This window comes from Ursus arctos, unplaced genomic scaffold (assembly GCF_023065955.2).
Source record: "Ursus arctos isolate Adak ecotype North America unplaced genomic scaffold, UrsArc2.0 scaffold_15, whole genome shotgun sequence".
NCBI classification, from domain to species: Eukaryota; Metazoa; Chordata; class Mammalia; order Carnivora; family Ursidae; genus Ursus; species Ursus arctos.
This window is the reverse complement of record NW_026622819.1, coordinates 62,665,555-62,688,013: the sequence shown is the minus strand read 5'-3', so window position 1 is coordinate 62,688,013 and position 22,459 is coordinate 62,665,555. Positions and strand designations below refer to the sequence as shown.

The 22,459-nt window shown below is 45.7% G+C and overlaps 1 protein-coding gene across 7 annotated transcripts in view; it reads right to left on the bottom strand.

Moving 5' to 3' along the window:
* Positions 1-3,245: 3,245 nt before the first annotated feature.
* ZNF346 (zinc finger protein 346) overlaps positions 3,246-22,459 on the bottom strand; it is a 31,938-nt gene continuing 12,724 nt past the window's right edge. Inside the window, exons 4-8 of one of the 7 annotated variants that reach the window (XR_003319561.4) lie at positions 20,756-20,900; positions 16,103-16,336; positions 9,586-9,679; positions 7,000-7,147; positions 3,246-4,040 (exon numbers count right to left, since the gene is read on the bottom strand). Coding sequence is in view for 4 of the 7 variants with exons in the window: in XM_026511041.4 (XP_026366826.1) it covers positions 7,060-7,147; positions 9,586-9,679; positions 16,103-16,336; positions 20,756-20,900 (561 nt within the window). In the remaining 3 variants the exon portion in view is untranslated. Of the gene's footprint in view, positions 7,148-9,585; positions 9,680-16,102; positions 16,337-20,755; positions 20,901-22,459 lie in introns of all 7 variants that reach the window. The other 6 variants (XR_007191153.2, XM_026511041.4, XM_026511043.4 and 3 more) reach the window with 6 other exon arrangements.

Genomic DNA, 22,459 nt, shown 5'->3' with positions numbered 1-22,459 from the left:
GGGGAGGTCATCTCCACCCGAGCACACCAGCTGAGCGTGGGGTTCCTCAAGGAAGAAGACAGGTAAATAGACACCAGGAGGCCCCAACAAGGTATGGTTACTACACTTGGTGATTCTGGAAGACTTTCTGCATAATAAACCATTCCCGCACATGGTGATTTAAAACATTTAATGTTCCTCACAATTCTGTGGATTAAGTGGGCTCAGCTTGGCGGTTCTCCTGCTGGTCTCTTCTGAGGTTGATTATGCTGGTGGCTTCTCTGTGCTGGATGGTCTAAGATAGCCCTCTTCACATGCCTGGAGCTAGCTGCTGGCCTCTCTCACATGGACTCTCATCTCCACTTGGTCTAGCCCAGGATTCCTTTTACAGCGGCTGGAGCGGAAGCTGCAAGGCCTAAGTTCTAGCCTTGGAAGTTGCACAGTGTCACGTCACTGCATCCTCTGATCAGAGCAAGTCTCGAGTCCAGCTCAGGTTCCCCACCTCGGTGGCCTGAGTGACAACGCCACATCGCAGAAGTGCACAGTTGCAGGGAGGCAAAGATTCATGCGAGGCCGTTCCTGAAACAATCACCTGTACTGCACAGCTCCTCTCCTCTAGGTCCTTGCCTTTACTCTCCTCTCGACCTGGGTCCTTTGACCTTGGTAACCACTGGAGGCTCAGCTCTTTCAAAAAGTCTTTCTGTGAAATCCTAGCAATAGTCCCTACCAGCCCATACCCACTTTTAACTTACCCATTAATTGACTCAATCACTAAGCAGTTACTGAAGCAATCACCGTCCCCTGCTGGGCACCAGGGACCCACTATGATAAGACCCAGTTACTGTCCTCAAAGAGTTTCTAGTCTACAGAGGAGACGGAACTGAGCAGATCATCATAACATAGTACATTAAGGGCAATGTTAGAGGGGGCACGGGGCATCTGAGAGCACAGGAGGACAACCAGCTCAGCCTTGGGGGTTCATGATCCTCTTAGGGTCACTAGGTTGAGAGCGAAGCTGGAACTTGTATTAGTACTCCTGGTCGTGATAGAAAACCACCTTAAATTGCCTTAAGGAAAAAAGAGTATTGACTCATAACTAAACAGTCCTGAGAGTGTTGGTTTCATCAGAAATCAGTCACTTCTCAACTCCCAGCTGTTTTCCTCTGTAATGACTTAATTTTCATGCAGATTGTCTTTATGTGTTGGCAAAGACGTCTACTAACAGCCCAGGGTTACTCTGATTGCCCAGGCTTCGGTCACAGGTTCACCCCTGGAACCGGGGAGTGGGGTCAGTCTCTCCGGACTACAGGACTACAGGTGGAAGAATGGAAGAGAGATGTTACCCAAGGGAAAAAGAGTAAAAGAAAAGCTGAGTAGAGTGGCCATCAGGTGTCCTCCCAGGCAGGCGACCAAATTACAGCCTTCAAACAGTGTCCTCCGGAAGGAAATGTCCTGAGGGAAGGGCGAGGGGGCCTTTGGAAGTAGAGATAGCAGGTGTGCTGACAAAGACTTAGAAACATGGGGGTCAGATCCCTCGATGACTGCTTCTTGGTTATGTAAGCTCTCCAGGATTTTGCTTCTGAGTTTCCACTGTGAAATCGAGCCTTTTCGAGTTGTCTTGAGGGCTAGTGAAATATGAAATGCAGGGGCTCAGGACAAGTCATCCTATTCTCTTCAAGTAGCAAGGTCCTGGGACTGACCTACTTTGCCCAGCGGGGGGTGGAAAAAAGGCGCGTTCTCCACCTAGCGGCCATCAGGGTCATTGCGCTGTAGCATTGACGCGTTTACAGAACCGGCTCAAGTTTCTTCTGAGTTTTGGAGCGGCTGGACAGATGAAGCAGCATTTGTGGCGGACAGTGAGCCTCGGAGTGCCAGATCGGGGACATGCCGGCCCTCTCTGTAAGGTGGGCTTGGCACAGGGCAGGGCAGGTGAGGTTGTTACGTGGACAGATGGCCAGAGGCAGAAATTGTTTTTTTCTACTCTATTTGACACTAATGACAGCTGAACAGAAGCAAGGTCTGGTTAGGGCTGGGAACAGCTCATCTGGTAGGGGCTGCTGTGAGGGCAGGGCTTTCTTTGTTACCTGCTTGGGGAAGAACCCCCAACTGCCCATCCCTACCTCTTCAGGACTCGGGCTCGAACTGTGACGGAAGATAGCAAGGCTTCAGGTCACATGAAGTTGGTGGCAGCGCTCAGACCAACAGCCAGGGACCCTGAATCCCAGACCAGGGTCCCCCATGACATGCCTCACGGCTGCTCTAAGGCTACATACACAGCTGTGTGTCCGCACTGAGGGGTTATTACATCCCAGCTTGCTTTTCATGCAGCTCTGGGTTAAGAGCTTTACATACATGATTCCATTGTCTTCTCCTCAGATGTCATTGGCTGCAGAACCTGAGGTGGCCCTGACGTGCCTGGGATAAGCTGAGGTTCCTTAGCAGTGAAAGGTGACTTCTGGCTGGAGCCCAGGGAAGAACCACCTCCGGCCAGCACGTTCCTCCCCAATCAGACTGAATTAGGTTTCTGGCATTTGATAAATCACTGCCACTTAATACAGGACTCTGTGCCAGATGCCATCTGCTTCTGGCCTCACATCCCCAGGGAGACCCAGAGCTTACTTCAGGCCAATAATATAAGGAACATTTACATAGTATCTATCATATGTCAGGTACTGTAATTGTTTCATATGTATCTATTCTTTTAATTCCCCCAAATAACCCTATAAGGTAGATACTCATGTCTCACCCTTAGATACAGGGCAGCTCCAGATCACACAGTCCTGCGGAGCTAAGATCTGAACGCTGGCTGCCTGATTCCAGAGCCTGAGTTTTTGCTGTTAAACTAGACTGCCTCTCCAGGGCTGATGCCTCTCCCTCCACGAGACCTTTCTTAGCCACCAGAGCCAAGGGCAGGGGCTCCCTCTGATGTTTACCTGTTGGATTGGGTATTGTGGGTCCTGGGTACTGACATGAGAGACCATTCCAGGCTAGAGAAATTCAAATATGATCTCAGGGATGCTCAAAGTAGGAGGGGCTCTGATATGAAGTCAACATGAACCCGTGGCTTCAAATTCCCACGTGCCACGACAGTGTCCAAATTAGAAAGACCGACAATACCAAGTGCTGACAAGTTGGTAAGCGGGTAGAAGCACAGGGGAAATCCATGTAGGGTAGCTAGACAAGCTAAGCACACGCCTGTCCTATGACGCAGCAGTGCTACTCCCGGGGGCATGCGTGCACAGGCACACCAAATGACACACGCGCAGTTTTTCACAAGAGCTTTACTTATAATAGTTCAAAACTGAAATAACCCAACTGTCCATCAACAGAACGGCTAAACTGTGGTGCGTTCATATAATGGACTACTACTGTGCAGCATGGCAAAAATGAACTTCTGATACACATAAAAACATGGATGAATCTCAGACATAATATTGAGCAAAAGAGGATGTGATTCCATTTTTATAAAGTTCAAGAGCAAGCAAAACTAATTTATGGCGATAGAGGTCAAAACAGTGTTTACTTCTGGGAGATAATAACCAGGAAGGGGAACAAGGGAAACTTCTGGGGAGCTGGCGATGTTCTGTACCTGGATCTGCAGGGTGACTGCCCAGATGTGCACACATATATAAGGATTATCAAACTGTACTTGAAAAATTAGAGCACATTACGAAATGTAGCTCAGAAAGTTAGAGAAAAAGTGATATTTCAAATAAAGACAATTTCTGGGTACGGCTTAGAGCAGTTATTTTTGCCCACCACCATCCATTCTTCTTCCTTAGTCTGGAAGGAGCCCCACACTGTCTTCTTTTCTCTTAGAGTCGATGTGTTTTAGATGGTGCCCACTCCTTCCCAGGCCCCAAATGAGGGCACCATCTCCCCTAGTCGCAGTGACTGGTTTAGGAATTGGAATAGGGCCAAGCTGGCTAATGACTCAATCCAGAATTTTTTCTTGGAACTAGTAAGAAAAGATTTTTTTTCTGTACTGTAGTTGCCTATCTATCAGGATACAAGCCTGGAGTTGCCAGTGGCCATCTTGTTACCTTCCGGAGAGAGTCCACCTGAGAAAGAGGCCGCACAGAGGAAAGCAGAGTGAGATCAAATTCTTCCTGAAGACACTGTGTCAGAACCTGGATCTAGCCATCCCTGTACTGAAATTTTCATTAGGTGAAACAAACTTTCCTTCTTAGCTAATCATTTTGATTTCAGTTTTTTACCGTTATAACTGGAGTCTAATACACTGGAAATCTTGGGTAAAATTATGAGAACTGTGCAGAGGCGGGGGCTTGGAATATAAAATAACTACTGAGCCTGGTCTAATCTATTCTATGGCTGCTTGTTCTGTGAGACCATAGTCCTGCCAGAAGGTGGATAGGGCAGACCCAGGGGTCCTGTGGGAAGGATTCTGGTCCTTGTTTGGAAAGGGTTCTGGACTAGCAATCTATAGAGAACTGGATTCCACTCTCCATTTTGTTGCTTCTTAGTGGCAGAACCTTGGGCAGAACCTTTGAGTCTTTTCTATAAAATGGAATATCATTACCTAGCTCAAAAGGGTATTATCAGATCAAATGCAAGTTTCCTAACTTCTCCAGCTTCTTCCATACCCTTAGGTGAGTTAGTGCCTGCATCCTGGGCATTCTCACTGCACCCTGTATGACCCTCTGACCATTGCCATAATTATCTTTATAGTGTGTGAGCTCCCCAACGGCAAGAAAGTGTTCATCCCTGTGCCCTCTTGCCAACAGGGCTGGGCACGTGGCTAGCCAGGACTCCTGAATCCAGATTAAGGGGTCTTCCAGGCCAAGGGCTCATGATCTGGCAGCCCACCCACCCTTCTGCCCTCCATTTCCTTGCCTGATAGATGAGGCTGATTCTGAGATCCTGGATGAGGTAAGGACTCCAGGGAAACTGCTGGACAGTCCTGGGCTTTGGATGCTGAGAGCTGAGAAGCCACTGTGGGGGCCACAGAGGGCCCTTCCCAGCTGGTCAAGAGCTGATGCCCAAGAACAGTTTGCTGAGTGAAGAATGGGGGCTGAGGCTGCCTGGGTACCCTCCTCAGATCTGAGGACATCTGCCATCTGAGACAAACGTTGGACAAAGGGCTCCTGAGGCCATCATACTCACTCCTTCCCTAGCTCATTTCTGGGTCATAGAAAAGCTTCCTGCAAGAATCTCTAGGCCTATAAGTTGATGGAACAAACCTAGTGCTGAGTAAGAGCTGTGAAGGAAAAGGCCATCTTTCCTTAGATACCCTCATTCATTCAAACATTCATTCATTCAACAAACATTTCATGACATACCACTCCACATTAGAGAAGTGGAGGTGAAAGAGGCTAGGTCTCAGCCCTGAAGGGATTAGCCTGGAGAGAGCCATATTGGCACAGCCTCCATTTTGGCTTCCCTGTCTGTCTCTTGTCCTGCTCTCCTGCATCTCTTCTCCACCAAACAGCCAGAATGATCCTCTCAAAAAAGTAGATTCTCAGCTTAACCCCCCTGAAGACCTCCATAAGGCCCTCTGTGACAGGACCTCTGAGGTGGTATTAAGTTTAGGGCACCTGGGAAGGCTTCAACAAGGTTGCCAAGCACTTTAGATGTTTATCTCTGCCCCACCTCTTAAGATCGGTATTTAAAGCCTTGAGAGTTTGAAAGGGGTGAGGGTAAGCAGTCAAGACACACATATTAGATCCAATGGCAATATGGCACCAAATCCCAGGTCTGTTAAGTTGCAGTCTGGCTCATGGGAGAAATTCTTTATTTAGATGCTTCAGTGACCAAGAGACAGAGCATAAGCACACGCACACACACCCATACACAATATGTAAAGGCATTGCACAGGCAAAGGGACAGGCAATCGGGAGAAGAGGCCACGAGAGCAGCTAGGGGCTTCTCTGACTCAGTGAAGAGGGGCCTATGATGGTGACACTCCTTGGAATTTCTGCTTGAGAGCTACAAGGAAAAGTCCACTCCCAGTGAGTCCCAGGCCATAACACACAGCAGAGTTGGAGAAATCTAAGCGTGGAGCCTGGGGAACATCTTTTTCCTTATTGCAGAAACCTGTACCAGCTCTCCTTTCTTCCCGTGGGGGTCCTATCCTGTTCCCTGGTACCCAGGAATCTCCTGGTAGATGACGGGAGAGGGATAGCACCACAGCAACCTGGGCAGGTGGTCTGCTGCATAAGGAGAAGGAGAGGGCTAGTAGAGCCAAGGAGCAGCAATGAACCTCTGAGCTGGCTGGCATGAGGCAGTTTGCCTTTAATGGCACAGAACCATCAAGGGAACTTGCATGTGGGGACTTTCCCACATGCCCCTGGGTCAGAGCACCTCTCTGACAGAGGAGGGGGAAAGCTCCCCTTGGAGCTTTCCATGATCCAGCAGGGTACTGAGGCCTCCTCCAGCTCTAGCTTTCCCCCAGCTGCTGTGGATCCTTAGCACCATTCAGGAACCGTGGAGAGGGGCAGAAAGGACAGCACTGCTTGGCCAGGACTGTGTCATTGCTCCAGGAGGAAACTTCACAGTGGGCAGAAAGCTGCATAACTGGCCAGCATCTGGTCCCAGGCTCAGGAAAGGCTGTACTTTTTGGGGAAGGGGGAGTGTCATATTAGCTCCAAGCTTCCATGGGGCAGCCATTTCCATCTACCCTTTCCCATGTAGGCCAAGGTCTGGTGTGAGAGCTCCAGGTTTCACTGGAGTGGCCTAGGGCCCAGGGAGAGCCCAGTTCTTTAGCTGCAGAGACTGGTTCAAAACTGACCTGCAGAGGAAAGACAGGCCTAGGGCTCATGATGTATGGCCCAAAGAGACTGGGGAAGGGGAAAGGCCAACCTCCAAACTACTACCCTGTGAGGCCCCAAGTCCTCTCAAGATCCAGGCCCTTCCCTTGTCCTGACCTACAGGGCCCATTCCAAAGGGGAAGAGCAGGGGTGGATTTGCCTGGACCACTCAGAGGCTATTTGTGGCCCACTCCTGCCTTAGGCCTATGTTCTCCAGGTATAAGAAACGAGAAAGAGGGAGCCAAGGGCTGACCATGGTCACAGGAAGCTGGCTCATGGCTGATTCAACCTGGGGTGCCGGACAGAAACATCTCTAGTCTTCCAAGGTGGCTGAGTCTTTCTGAATGGGCTGCCTTTGCACTGGAATCTGGCCCAGGGGTGACGCCATTGTTTTCGGTGACCTGTAATTTGAGAAGGAATAAATGCACAGCATCAGTTCGTGGCGGTTGTGATGTGCTCTAGGTCATTTATTCTAAGGATAGTACAGCTCTTCCAGCGCCTTGGAGTAATAAGGAGGGCAGCTCTCCTTTACTGAGGGCCACTGCATGCTAGGCACAATGCTCGGTGCCTTGCCTCCAGCATCTTATTTCATCCTCATGGCAATTCTACAAGGGGGAGACAGTACCCCCATTTTATATATGAGGAAACTGAAGTTCAGAAAGTGTAAGTCACCTGCCCCCACTAAGCTTTTTATTGTTGTTTTTCGTTGTTATTTTTACCCCCTTCCCCCCCCCCAAGCTTTTTGAAAGTGTGGTTGATTCAGGATGGCAGCCCATGTCTCTCCACTATACCATTTATTCTGCCTACAGGGCTCTATATGATCCGGACAGTACAGACTGACCACTCTCCCCTCACACTGAGTCAGAAGTGTCTCTCCTGTCTCTCTCTCTCTCTCTGAGCATCTAGCAACACCTGATGCTGTCTTATCCGTGTATGGATTTGTTTAGGGTCTGCTTCTGCCACTAGACGGGGATCCAAAAGATCAGGGAACACTACTGGTCTTGGTTCCTACTCTAGCCCTAGTGCCCCAAACAGGGCCTGGCACATAATCATAATAGGTACTCCATAAATATTTGTTGAATGAATGACAACTTATCTCTAATAGCTCCCCTTTCTGGTACTAGCAGTACACACACATTATCTCTAACTTTCATGTTACCCTACAAGGTGAGGAAAAGGAGCTCCATTTGGAATGGCAGAGCAAAATGAATGCACTTTGGAATCAAAAGATTTGAATTCTGGGTCTAACTCCAAGTAACTAAGCAATCTTAGGCAAGTCACTTAACCTACCTGACATTAGGTTTCCTTGGGTTGGAAAAGGGGGGTTTCTGTGTCTTTAATTCAGAGCTGCTATTGTGAATTAAATGAGATTAAATTAGGTGTTTCACAAATTGTATCTATAATCTCACAGAAAAGGAAGTGGAGGTTCAGAGAGGTTTACTGACTCACCCCAAGTCACAAAGCTAAAAGTGTAGGACAAAAACAGTAAATACTAGCATTTTTAAGATGGGGTGGCCCCAGGGTAGGGCTCTGGCTGGTTCCAGGTAGTCTGATGAAACTGCCACCAGTCACGCTGCATGGGAGGTATGTTAAAATGGGAGTGAGCCCCAGGCTGGATTGCGGGGGCTTGTGCCAAATTCATCAAAAGAAACCTCGAGAGTCCTCCCAATTTAAGATCTATACACAAATAAATAAGAAGATCTGCTGCGATGTGGGAGGGGAAACTTCAGGCAAAGAGGACCAAGGACATTTTGACTCTAATATTCTGTGTTTCCACCACCTTTAATTCCTTCAGCTCTGTGAACAATACAGCGCCTACCACCAAAGTCAACGCAATCATTTTCGTAGACTCGCTTGCCTGGAACTCAGTCTCCTCAGCTGTAAAATGCAGGGTGTCCCATTCCAGAAAGTTACGCAGTGGCGCACTGTCCACACTGCCCAGCGCCCTTCTGAGAGGAAGGCGCAGGATCACGTGAGCCCTCCCCTGGCCAGGCCCTAGCCTCCTCACGTCACACGGTGCCACAGCCCCCTTGTAAGCAGGATGCCTGGGCGGAGTGTGCTGTGGGCCAGACAAGCCTTGGTTTGAATTATAGGCTCTGCCTCGTACTGTCACTTGGAATGGTGCTTGCCTCTGTAGTAATAATCCCTTCTACCTAGGGCTGTTGTGAGGGTTATCTGAGAGAATTGGCTTGCCATATGCCCTGTAACAGAATAGGGGCTCAAAGAATGCTAGTCATTTTCAAGGTTATTCTGAACAGATGACGGATTCTGTTTACTTCTTCCCTTCAAAGCACTTATCACAATTAGTAATTACTGGTTGTTCACTTGCTTATTGTTTGTCTCCTCCCATCAGAACATCAGAATGTAAGGTCACGAGAGCAGGGACTGGGTCTCTGGCCAACACTCAGACGGTGTTCAGTAAATACTTGACCAAGGAATGAACAAACCTGGTCATATTTGGTAATAACCTGTAGAGGGAGCTCTTGCCATAGGATTGATGGCAATCGAGACTAGGTTCTTCAGGCCAATAGTGGGGGAAAAAAAAAGCTTCCCCAGTCAGACTGCTAAAGGGCAGGAAATCGAAGTACTTTTAGGAGACCGCCAAGGAAACTATTTCTCTACTAAAACCTTCAGCCCAGCAGGTCCAAAGGCTGCAGAGAAGCTGACGGGAGAGAAACGTACAGAGGAGACACTTCTTTCTGTTAACTGATGGATCTTCTGTTGACTGAGAAAAGGCTGTCAGGAGTCCATTTTAGCAAAGGAACACCTGGCTTTGTTTTTATTTAGAAGCCCTGAGCTCCTGTCGCAGACCCCTGAATTTCAAAGCACGGTTACTCACTGGTTCTTGTGTTTGAAGCCGCTGACGTGAGCTTGATACTGTTCTATGGAGTTCAGCACTATCTTACACGTCTTGCAGGGGTAGCCCTTCCCAGCTGAAACACACAGAAAAATCAAGATGCTTAGTTATCCAATAAAATGGGACCTGGGCACTGCTGCTCTTGACAGTAAATGCCCTTCTGAGGATGGATGGTGGGTGAGGTTAGGTGGTTGGCCCTGATGAGAATCCCACAGGCCTCAATGCTCAGGGGGCACAGGCTGTGTGCCTATGTACTTCCTGGGGTTGGGAACATCCTCATCCCCTGCAGCACCCCCAGCATTGAACCTGGTCCACAGTAGCTGTCTGCTGAGTAAATAAAAGATTGACAGAACAAAGACGTGACATTTGGTGTAACTGTCTTTTCTACCTTGACTCTGCTAAGCGGCCTCATTAAGAATGCCCTTCACTGAGAGATCTCTGGGAAACTGCCACTCTCCTTGGGCTTGTAATAACAGTAATTAATGAGAATGCCTGCTATGAAAATTAATCTATCTTTCTACCTTGGGACTCACAGACACCCCGTCTTACTACCAGGGCTGATCCAATGACAAAGTGGTCTTTGTTGACATGGTCTAGTAGAGAGCGTGGGTCAGGAACCAAAATATGGAGCTGGACTCCTGGCTCTGCCTTCATGTGATCTTGGCTAAATCCCTTCCTGATCCTCAGCTTTTCTCAACTATAAGCCAATTACACCGTAACTTATAACCATAATACTTATAATAAAAAGTAGTATTATCAACCAAGTATCTGATATAGGCCATACACACTATATAGTTTTGTTTGGCCCTCATGACGATCCTGTGAGAATCATCACCATTATTTTATAGATGAGGAAAATAAGGCACAGTCACATGTCTAAGAACACTGAGTTAGGAAGTGGCAAACTCAGGCTTGGCTGGCCACAAAGGCTATACTTATTCTAGCATGCCAAATGTTAGCTGTACAAGAAAGACAGCTGTACACGTAACTTCAAGAGCCCTCTGGTTCTGACGCTTTCCCAATCATCTGCCATCCTAAAGCTTCACAACTCCAGAGTGAGGTCACCTGGGCTCAAATCCCAGCTCTATCATTTCTTACCTGTAGGACCACAGGCCAGTTACTTAACCTCTCTGAGATTTGGTTTCCTCATTTGTAAAAGTGGGGCTTCTCTGAGACTCAGGTTCCTTACCTATAAAATGGGGTTAATATTAGTATCAACCTCATAAGGTTATTGTAATGATTTAAGTAAAAGTATTTGACACATAGTAAGTGCTCAACAAACGTGAGCTTTCATCACTAGCATTATTTTACTTTCACAGGTTCCGTGCGTCAGTCTGGTAAAGAGGTGGAGGGTATCTTTTAACCAGGCTCCCACGGCAGCTGAGGCTACTGCGAACACCGACGGTCGCTTCTACTGCGATAAACGAGCCGACGTTACGGCTACACTTGTTTCCTTCGCATCTTCCGGTATTTCCTTGAATGAATTTAAGGGAAATCACTGCAGTCAGAATTCAGGTTCTTTTTAGACATTAATGGACAGAATTTCCAGAAGGCTGAATTTTAGCTCCTCAGTTCTTCTCTCTCTAAACTCTCTAGGGGGGTCTCACTCATTCCCCTGAGTTTAATTACCGTCTAAAACATATGGAACTACCAATATTTAACAGCTACTGACCTACCAAATGGCAGTATCTCTAACCCAGACCTCTCCACTGAGGTCTAGACCTATTTATCCAACTGTCTACTTGGATATCTCACGGATATGAGATCTTAAACTTAAGCTGATGAAACCTGGCTTCAGGTTTACCTAATAGCTTAAGACTAAATCTGGTTATCATCCTTGACTATGCCCTTTCCTTCACCTTTCACATTTTTTTTTTGGTAAAGATTTTATTTTTATGTAATCTCTTACACCCAACATGGGGCTTGAACCCAAGATCAAGAATTGCACGCTCTACTGACTGACCCAGCCAGGTGCCCCTCACCTCCCACATTTGATGGCCAAATCCTGGCAATTCTACTTCCAAATAGCTCTTGAATCCATTTACTTCTGTCTACCTTCTCCACTGCTACCTTAGTCCAAGCTCCCATCTTCAATATCCAATATCCTCATTGCTGGGGTCTCCCCACTCCCCTTCCTCCCTGTTCCAAACATTCTCCACTTTGTAAGCAGAATGATCTAATAATGCTCAAACTGTCAGTGGCTTCCCAATGCTCTTAGGATAAAGGCCCAAATCCTTAACATTACCAACAACACCATAACTGGATGTTTGCTCATCTTCCCAGGATCGTTTGGCCCAACACTATTCTCCTTACACTTTGGGAAGCCTTCCTTGATCCCTGCTCCTCCCCCATCTTAAGTTATCCCATTTGTTTCCTTTTTTTTTTTTTTTTTTTTTAAGATTTGTCTATTTGAGAGAGAGAGTGCACACGTGTGCACGAGCGGGGAGCAGAGGGAGAGGAAGGGAGAGGAGATTCCCCGAGGAGCCAGATATGGGGCTCAATCCCAGGACCATGAGATCATGACCTGAGCCAAAATCAAAAGCCAGGCGCTCAACTGACTGAGCCACACAGGTGCCCCCCCACTTTTAAAAAGATTTATTTATTTATTTGAGAGAAAGAGAAAGCGAGAGCAGGGGGTAGGGGCAGAGAGAGTCCTAAGCAGAATCCATCGGTAGTGCAGAGCCCAATAAGGGGCTTGATCTCATCTCACAACCCTGAGATCATGGCCTTAGCTGAAACCAAAAGTTGATGCTTAATTGACTGCTCCACCCAGGCACCCCATTTTCTTTTCTTTTTTTAAAAATATTTTATTTTTAAGTAATCCCTGAGATCAAGAGTTGCACACTCGGGACGTGTGGGTGGCTCAGTCAAAATGTCTGCCTTCGGCTCAGGTCATGATCCCAGGGTCCTGGGACGGAGTCCTGCATTGGGCTCCCTACTTGGAGGGGAGCCTGCTTCTCCCTCTGGTCACTGCTTCCCCTGCTGTGCTCTCTCTCTCTCTGACAAATAAATAAAAAAAAACCCTTAAAAATAAAAGAGAGTCTCACACTCTCCTGACTGAGCCAGCCACGTGCCCCATTTGTTTTCTTTTCTTTTTTTTTTTTTTTAAAGATTTTATTTATTTATGTGACAGAGAGACAGCCAGCGAGAGAGGGAACACAGCAGGGGAGTGAGAGAGGAAGAAGCAGGCTCCCAGCGGAGGAGCCCGATGTGGGACTCAATCCCGGAACGCCGGGATCACGCCCTGAGCCGAAGGCAGACGCTTTAACGACTGCGCTACCCAGGCGCCCCTTGTTTTCTTTTCTAAAGCTTGTCACACTTGTAGTTATTTATCAATGCCTAGCTTCTCTGCTAACCTCTAAGCTCTATGAGAACATAGACAGTACCTGTCTTGTTTACTACCATATATACAATGCCTGGCATATATTAGGAAAGAACCCAACAAATATTTCTTGACTATATATGAATTTAACAAGACCTGAAAACCTGTCCTATATAGTGGTTGAAGAGACCGGATCAGTATGGGGCAGAGAAAGCAGACCTGTTCTGTGTGGGAGGAAAGGCCCTAAACAGGGAGAGAAAATGATGGGGTAAAGCCAAGGAGGATCCTAGTAACCTGGGGATGTTGAATGCTCTGGCATTTGGAAGGATTTGGCTGCCTGAATGATATGCAGGCTTTAGTTTTGATATTCTTGGATAAACAAGAGAAATGTGAGCCTTGATTACAAAGCAAACTCCAAGTCTTTGCTCTGCTTGGTGGATGCTGCATCTTCTCCTTGGTGGAGAGATCTGGACACTCTGGGTCATCTCACATTTGACTCATACTTGTCATGAGACACATTGACAAGAGCCCCATGAAAACTATTCTCTGGACCCAACATAGAACTTGACCTAAGTTTCAGTGCTGGCTCTGCTGCTGCCTAGTGTGGGACTCCGGACAAATCACCTTATCTTTCTGATCCTAATGACCTCATTTGTAAAATGGGAATAATCAAACTTGCACAACAGAGCTGCTGTGAGGATTAAATCAGGTAATTACATGTGAGAGCATCTAGCTTAAGCCTGGACTGCAGCAGCAAGAGCTAAGTGTAGGATGCCTGACTGAATGAACAAACAAGCTTTGGAAGAGGCTGGCAGGGAAAAGTCAAGCTGCTAACACACTTAACACCTTTGCTAAGGCGGAGTCCCTGTCAGCTAAAGTCACTGCTTTGCATGTCCTAGATCAGCATCCCTCCTCTGTGGGTAAGCGGGTCAGAGTAGGTTCAGTGCCTCCACTGATGTCAGGTAGTTGGAAAGCCTCCTGCCAAGTATACTCAGAGCTGTAAGTTTTGGAGGAGTGTAAGTTTTGGAACCAGACAGAGCCAGAGACACATATTGATACTGTTACTTAACAACATCAGGTCCTATCAGCTGTATGACCTTAGGCAAGTCACTCTGAGTCTCAACTTCTTTATCTGTGAAATGAGAAAATCATACTTATTTTTAGGAATGCTGTGGGAATTAAATTATAATATATATGTTAATATCGAAGGGGGTGTGATACTCCTACCCCCTGCCTAGGTTTTTATGAAAAATTTTGGCTGATCTGTAAAGCAGTCAGGTGCCTTAAGCAAGAAAAAAGGACCTAGGATACAGTTCTAGGATTAAGTATGGTAATTAGCCTTAGACAAATGGAGGACTAGATATAGGAAGGAGACTTTGGCTTAAGATACAAGTTAAGATAAGCAGCCTAAAACGCGCCAGTGCCTAAGACATCCTAAGATAATGAGGAAAAGACCAGGGCAGGGCCAAATAAAGGAGGGCCAGGAGCTGGAGCAAAGAAGGGTCAGCTGTAAGAGAGCCCTAGGTCACGCCAGCTGGGTGCTGTGTTGTTTCTATCAGTCTCAGGCCAAAACAGCAGGGTGTCATAGAAGAACGGTTCTGAGGAGCGGGGTTCTGAAGTTTCCAGATGCCTCAGCATACGGGGCTGATGCTGTTCAAGGGGAAGGCACTGCTTGTATGTGGGAACACCAAGTAAATATCCAATTTTGAAGAGGTTTGTAAAGCAGCGTCCTTCAGTGGCATCGGAAGAGCACTCCTCAGCACCCTGCTGAAGCCACTGTTTCATGCCCATCTCATCTTGTCAGTGCTGCTGAGTGATGACCTGTGCTGTATGACTGCTCTGGGTTTGGGGATTGTTAGAGAGGCATGACCTCTCCCCTTGCTCACATGTGATCTGGCACATCTACAGCATCTGGGAGTTCGCCTTTCTAGGACTGTGGCAAGAGCACAGACGACCAGGAGCAGCGGGCTCCCCGAGGCCCAGTTGTTTGTCCTCGGCTACCATGGGGGCCGCGAGTGTTGGCTGTCTGGTGCTGCATCTCCATGGCCTCGGTGGGGACCCCCGAGGACCCATATGAATGCTCATGTAGGCTCCAAGAGACAGGGACTGTGTCAGCCTTGGTCACTACTGCACCTCAATGAGGGAACACAGTAGGTGCTCAATAAACATTTACCGACTGAATGAAAGAGAAAATAATAGTCTTCCCCTCCCACACTCTTACTATAAGCCATAAGTAGTTACTATGATGGGAAGGGTTCTTAACTTTTCATGAATGCTTACTCCCATGATGCTGACTGGCATCTTTTTTTTTTTAAGACTCTATTTATTTATTTGACAAAGACAGCAAGAGAGCACAAGCAAGGGGAATGGTAGAGGGAGAGGAAGAAGCAGGCTCCCCGCCGAGCAGGGAGCCTGATGCGGGGCTTGATCCCAGGACCCTGGGATCATGACCTCAGCTGAAGGCAGATGCTTAACCATCTGAGCCACCCAGGTGCCCGCTGACTGGCATCCTGAAGTCAGGGAAAAACTAATGTTCTCTGAGTCAGAGTGGTATCCTTCACCACCCTATCGCAGGGATATAGGCAGGCCTGAGTTGCTGAGAGATGAGGGGCCCTGAGGTCTTCACACAGGAATGTGGATGACAGGGAGCTTAAATCAGAGGTTGCAAACTGGTGGCCCTTGACCCAAACCTGGCTTGCAGACAGGTTTGACTCACACAGGGTTTAACATTTTTAAAATTTGGTAGCACATTTAAAACTGAGGGGAATTTTTTTTTTTTTTAAGAATTTATTTTCAAGTAATCTCTACACCCAACATGGGCCTTGAACTCACAACCCCAAGACCAAGAGTCACCTGGTCTACTGACTGAGCCAGCCCGCCGCCCCTAAAAATGAGGGGAATTCTTAAAGAAATCTGACTTTCTAGATTCTTTTGAAAAACTGAAGATATGGTAGTAACTAGCTGGAGCTGCCTAGGAGAGGCATGTACTCTTCAGCTCATCAAATCCCCTCTTGGCTCTTTCACTCATTTAAATGTCCTGTCTGGTTTCTATAGCCATTTGAGTTTGCAACGCCTGCTTTAGGAGATGTCAGGAAGAAAGGGCATAGCCTTGATAGTCTGGGGAACTCCAGTGGTCATGCCCTGATCCAGCTCTGGATGTGAGCTGGGCCCCCTTACCTGATGAGTCAGTGACAGCAGGGTCTGCCAGCCGCCCATAGTGTGCCATGAGTTTGAGCTTGGTTTCTTGTTTCCTGTGTTTCTTGCCCACATAATGTTGTTGAGCCATGACAGGGTCGTTGAAAGTCGCATGGCAGAGGCTGCAGAACTTGTCTGGGTCTATCATCTCTCTATTCTGGTGCAAGGCTAAGGTGGAGGCCACAAGGAAAGGGTTTGTAAGGCGTTTCGACAGAGCTGCGGTGAGAGAGTTCAAACAGAAACAATGAAAAGACCCAGAAGGTGCCAAGCTTTCTTTTCAGAATGCTGAATGGAAAGAAAGGGTCACTAACACACTTGCAGATGTGGCACTGTCTGTGCGAATCACACAGGGAAAGACTTCTCTAACTGGGAAAACTGGGAAGATTTGGGGGAGCTCAAAGACCAGCTACTTGGTCAGCAGCTTCCCCTACTTCAGGTACATGAATCCTGATTTTCTCCTATTCTGAGGAGGCTTTTGCTATCAAGCCGCCAAATTACAATAGACTAGAAATGTACAGGTTTGTAGTCTTTTCATCCCTCAGAATTCCTGAGAACTTCACAAAAAGTGGGACAAGAAACTTGGGTATTTTATTCCCATCCTCAAAGTGCCCTAGTTACAGAGCTGGGAGCCAATGCACAGATGTAGCAACTGAGGGCCTGAGGACCTGCAGGGTCATTTAGAAAAGGCAACCGTACTAGGGAGGCCTTTTGGGTTACACTGCCTTCTAGGCTGAGTAGGGGAGAGAGGGGATAACAATGACCTTTAGTTATATGCTTTGTACATATTATTTCCTCCTCTGGTCCTCAGAACTATCCATGAGATAGGTATCATTGTGCCACATTATAGAGAAAAACCAAGGGTCAGATGGGTAAAGCGACGTGTCCAAGATCATCCTGCTAGTGAGTGAACCTGCCTGTGTGACCCTAAAGACTATGCTGTCTTTGCTATGCCAGGCTGCCAAAATGTGGTAGGGTAACCTGAGGGCCACAGTTCATGCTTTCACCTTCAGAAAACATCCCTGGCTTTGGTCAATGAATTCAGTTAATTAGAATCTGTTATAGGTAGATGCACAAGCCCCTGTGGGTCAACAAAAGTCCCGATACCGATGGCAGGCCAGACTGCTGCTTTATGAAGTGGATGCCAAGACTCGCCAATGCGTCCATGTGTCTAGAATGCTGTCAACCTAGTAACCGCTGCTTTAAAAATGTGGTGTAGAACCCCCACCAATGGTGGAAGAGAAGTGGGGCTTAGCAGCACTCAGACAGATGGCTCAGATGCTTGTTCATCCCGGGACCACTTCAATGGGGGAAGTTTTTTTTTTTTAAAGATTTTATTTATTTATGTGACAGAGAGACAGCCAGCGAGAGAGGGAAATCAGCAGGGGAGAGGGAGAGGGAGAAGCAGGCTCCCAGCCGAGGAGCCTGATGTGGGACTTGATCCCGGAACGCCAGGATCATGCCTTGAGCCGAAGGCAGCTTAACGACTGCGACTGCGCTACCCAGGCGCCCCACAATGGGGGAAGTTTTGAGGATTTTTAGCAAGCCAGAGGAAACTCCTGGCTTTTCTCACAATGGTTTTCCAGCATAGGAATCTCAATTTTCCTGACCATGATTTTCCCTGTCCATTGTTTTATTAGCAAGTCACTTGAAAAGTAATGCGCATGTTGTAGAATAGTTAATATATGAGAAAATATTCTATATGTGGTGTTATGTTAAAAAAAAAGCAGGTTATACAGCAATCTGTTTCTTATGTCCTCAATTTTGTAAAATAAACAAATGAAAAAACATACTGGTGATGCATGGAAAAAAAGGCCAAAGGCATAGAGTAAAAGGGTGCTTTTCAGTATTTTCCAACTTTTCTACAATGAATGTAGATTTTTCACATCACAAAGGGGAGACGATAATGGTCGTTAAGACATAAAAAGGTTATTCTTTAAAAGATACTGAAGAGAAGCATCAGAGGTAAATGGTTAAGTAAAGTTGGAGGAACTGCTTCATGGACAGCCAAGAAATCACTATGGGGGTCTTCTCTCAGGAAACAGTTTGAAATATGGAAAGAGTTTTCTACAGGGATGTTTGCTGTACTATTACTTATAAATATCCAAAAAGGGGGAGGGGAAAATTCAACATTAGAGGAATGGTTAAATGTGGTATGATGGGCTATTATATAGTCATTAAAATGCTTATGAAAAAGTTTTTAGTAACATGGGGAAATACAAATGTTGTATTAAACAGAAAGTATATAAAGTACACACAATATGATCTTATCATTGTTAAAAGATATATGCAGAATCTTTATGTGTATACTAATATTTGGAAATGTCACCAATATATTAATAGTGTTTCTCTTTTTGGGGATATTTTACTTTCTTCTTTGTACTTTTTGCATTGTTTGTGCTAGAATTACTCCTACTGAGTATGCATAGTGAGTATCATTTTTATAAACACAATACGGTCATTTAAAGTATTCTGTTTATATGCACATATATATATGGATTTAATCTGGATATACATAAAACAACTATACACACAGATATACACACATGCACATAATAAAAGATTATAGGAGAAACAGTACTCCAAAATGTTAACAGTGGTTATCCCTGAATGGCAAAATTATAGGTACGTTTTCTTTTCATATAACTATATTTTCCATATTTTCTACAACATGCTTCTATTACTTTTACATTAGAAAAATGTTTAATTTCAGAAATAGAGTTCTACACTCACATAATAACATGGAAATGTGCTTAAACTACAAAATCCAGTGAAAAGTAAAATGGTACGTGGATACAAATGGTAGACGCACTTTGATTACGACTATATAAAAACTTATCTGTATGTGGCAAAGGCTGAAAATGAATATGGAAAATAACCTCTTTGTATGGAATCTTCGGGACCTGGCATATTCCAGGGAACTTTCCCATTTATGGAAAAGATCAATCCATATAAAGATAAATGACCTTATAAAATTCTGTTCTTAAGGTAGTTTCCCTAGGCCTGATGTTTTAAACCGACTTTTTTTTTAAGTTTATGCATTTTTTTTAGCAGTCTCTACACAAAATGTGGGGCTCGAACTCATGACCCCCAGATCAAGTCACATGCTGCACTGACTGAACCAGCCAGGTGCCCCCAACATCAGTTTTAAACAAAAGCAATTTGTACTAGCATAACTTAATGATGAACAAACCATAAGCAAGGCCAATGACATGCTCCAGGTGTTGGATGCTTGACCAAATACTACATTTCATAAGGGGATTCCACTCGCTGGCTACCTTGATGATGGTGATAATACTAACAGCAGCAGCTGTCATTTACTGAGCATCTATTATGTCCTAGGTTCCTTATATACTTTATTTCATCCTCACAACCCATAAACTAGATAGTATTATTAACATTTTATAGGTGAGGAAACTCAGGTACAAAGAAGTTAAGTCATACAGATGGTAAATAGCAGCACCAGGATTTAAGCCTGCATGTCTATGACCTCAAAGTCCATATTGTTGTTTCATAGCATGAATTAGATTTGGGTGTGTTAAGAGGGTATAATTATGAGTGATTTTTCACCTTATCTTCAATGTCTTCCAAAACATTGTTGTCTTGTTTTCATAATACAGTATTATAAAAAAGAATAATAAGTATTATAAATAGTACAGTTAGTCTCCTTCTTGGTCCAAAATAAATAAAGAAGCAAAAATTACCAAGAAAAAAATGAAATAAAAATCAAAGAACTTTCATTCTTGACCAACTGTAGTTAGCACAGGTTAAAAATTCCAGAAAGTCAGGAGTTAATGAGATGAGAGTGAGGGTTGAGTACCATGGTGACAAGATAAAGGGGACTATTTCAGAAGTCACTGCACTGGGAATGAATTCATGGCAGTTGCAAACACGGCTTGCTGGGCAGTAGTGGCAGCACTAAAGTATCCCGCTTTGAAAAGCAAGTTCCTGTCTTGAGGAGAACAGGCAGCTTTGAGGATTAAAGTGAGCAGGGCATAACCTGAGCACACAAAAAAGACAAGGATTTAGCTTTCAACTTGGAACACATGGTAATAAGGGCAGGTGGAAGCTGGGCGGGAAAAATCTAAGTGGGAGAGGTAGGAGATAGAATGGTCTCATGGTATGGCCTGGAGGAATCTGGCACTCCCAATTATAATTATTTTTTTTTTTTTAAGATTTATTTATTTATTTGACAGAGATAGAGACAGCCAGCGAGAGAGGGAACACAAGCAGGGGGAGCGGGAGAGGAAGAAGCAGGCTCATAGCGGAGGAGCCTGATGTGGGGCTCGATCCCAGAACGCCGGGATCACGCCCTGAGCCGAAGGCAGACGCTTAACCGCTGTGCCACCCAGGCGCCCCCCCCCCCCCAATTATAATTATTTGTCAGGACAAAAGCTCAGGGCTAAAATGCTTCTACAGAGAAAAACTGATGTAACTAAAGAAAGGGAGGTTAGGTGAGCACAACTCGGAGGCTGCATTTCACTGAAGCTGGGTCTACTTTGATATTTTTAAGGACTCTCAAAAGTAGTTCAACCTCTCCAAGTCCGTGGCCCCAGTGAGTGTTTCTGGGAGCACCTGGCATTGGTGCCCTGAGGATGGGAGGGGTACCGATATAGCACTACTCAGGAAAACCAGTACCTTCCACCTTAGTGGATTGCTGCTTCAGCTTTAAGTTCTTTGCGTGGGTCTTCCCCAGGTAGTGCGACTGGGCCACGACAGGGGAGGAAAAGGTCATGTTACAGATGGGGCAGCACTGGTTCTTGTCTTTGCTTCTGCTGCTCTTCTGGTTGGGAGAAAGAACACAGGTCTGATCACGCCACTGCCCAGCCAGAAAATCTTCAATGGTTCCCCACTGCCCATAGAAGAATGGGCATTTCAGGCCCCCTTCATACACTAACCCCAACCTACCTTTCTGGATCTTTCTCCAGGTACTTCATTGCAGGCTCTACTAACCATTCCCCACTTTATTCTCTGTTGCTTCTTTGCTTTGCTTGGGCTATTCCTGCTACCTAGAATGATCTTCCTTTTTTCCTGCCTGGCATGTATCTGCTTAGCCTTCAAGGCCCATATACATATATATCACTTCTGGGAGACTATTACTCAAAAAAAATCATTCAGTACACAATTATCGAGCTGTTCTGTATGGGTATAGAAAGTTAATCTTGTTCCACCTTTGCATGCCCAGAGTACATTAAACAGACCTCTATCATACCACTTGTCATTCAATCTGACAGTGTCACAGCTTAGGAGACTTTGGGCATGGGCCATTGGACTCATCTTTGTTTCCTATCCTTAGCACTCTGCTGGAATCTGGCACATAGCAGATATTCAGGGTTTGCTGAAGAAGCAGATATTTGGGTTTTATCTGTTGATTGTGATTAGGCCAGAAAACCATGTATTTCAAGCCTATGTTAAGCACTCCCAGTCCCTCTCTGAGGTCTGATCTGTGAATAAAGTATTCATTCCAAGAGCAGTTTACAATTTTGGCACTACTGACATTTTGGACTAGATAATTATTTGTTGTAGAGAAAGGGGAATGTCAGTAACTTCATTTGAACTACTGAGGTTGAAGTAATCCAGATACAAAGAGGTGAAGTAACTTGTCTGGAGTCATCGAGTTGGTCTTGTCTTTCTGAATTCTAAATCATAAGCAGAAGGGCAACTAGGGGATGGGTCCAGCGCGTTGGAGAAGGGATGAGTAAGGCCCTTCCAAACCTGCGGCCACCATAATAGGAGGCAATCTGTAAATTTTCATTCACTGAGCATCCACTAGGAATTGGAATTTTACCTCATAATACCCTTAAAAGGTATGAATTATTATCTCCATTTTATGGGTAAAGTACAGAGACGTAAGTGATTTGCCCAAAGTCACCAAACCAGTAAGTTGCAGAGCTGGTATCGGGCCCTTTTTGGTGGGCTTCTCATCCCATGACATTTGAACAACCCCCCATGGAACAAAAATAATGCCTCCCATGAGCAGGCATTTGGAAAGGTGTTTCTTCCACTTGTTTATTCAAAACATTCAAGTGCTGAACTAAGCTCTTTCCCTCCCATTTCAAGAAAGCAAGCAGCCTGGTTTCCTTCCCCTTTTTCTCCTTGAGTAGTGAATAAGCAGCTTCTTGTCCTGCTCCAATAAACCACTGGGTGGTAATGCATAACAATGGCTCCATTTACTGAGCCCTACTATGTGCCAGGCTCTGTGTTTGGTGCTTTTTATAAACCTTCCCTCATTTTAGTTTGGTAAAATCTTAAAAGATAGTTGATATTAGCATTCTCATTTTTAGGGAGGAAGAAATCAAGGCTCAGAGAAGGGACAAGACTTGTCCAAGTCACACAACATGG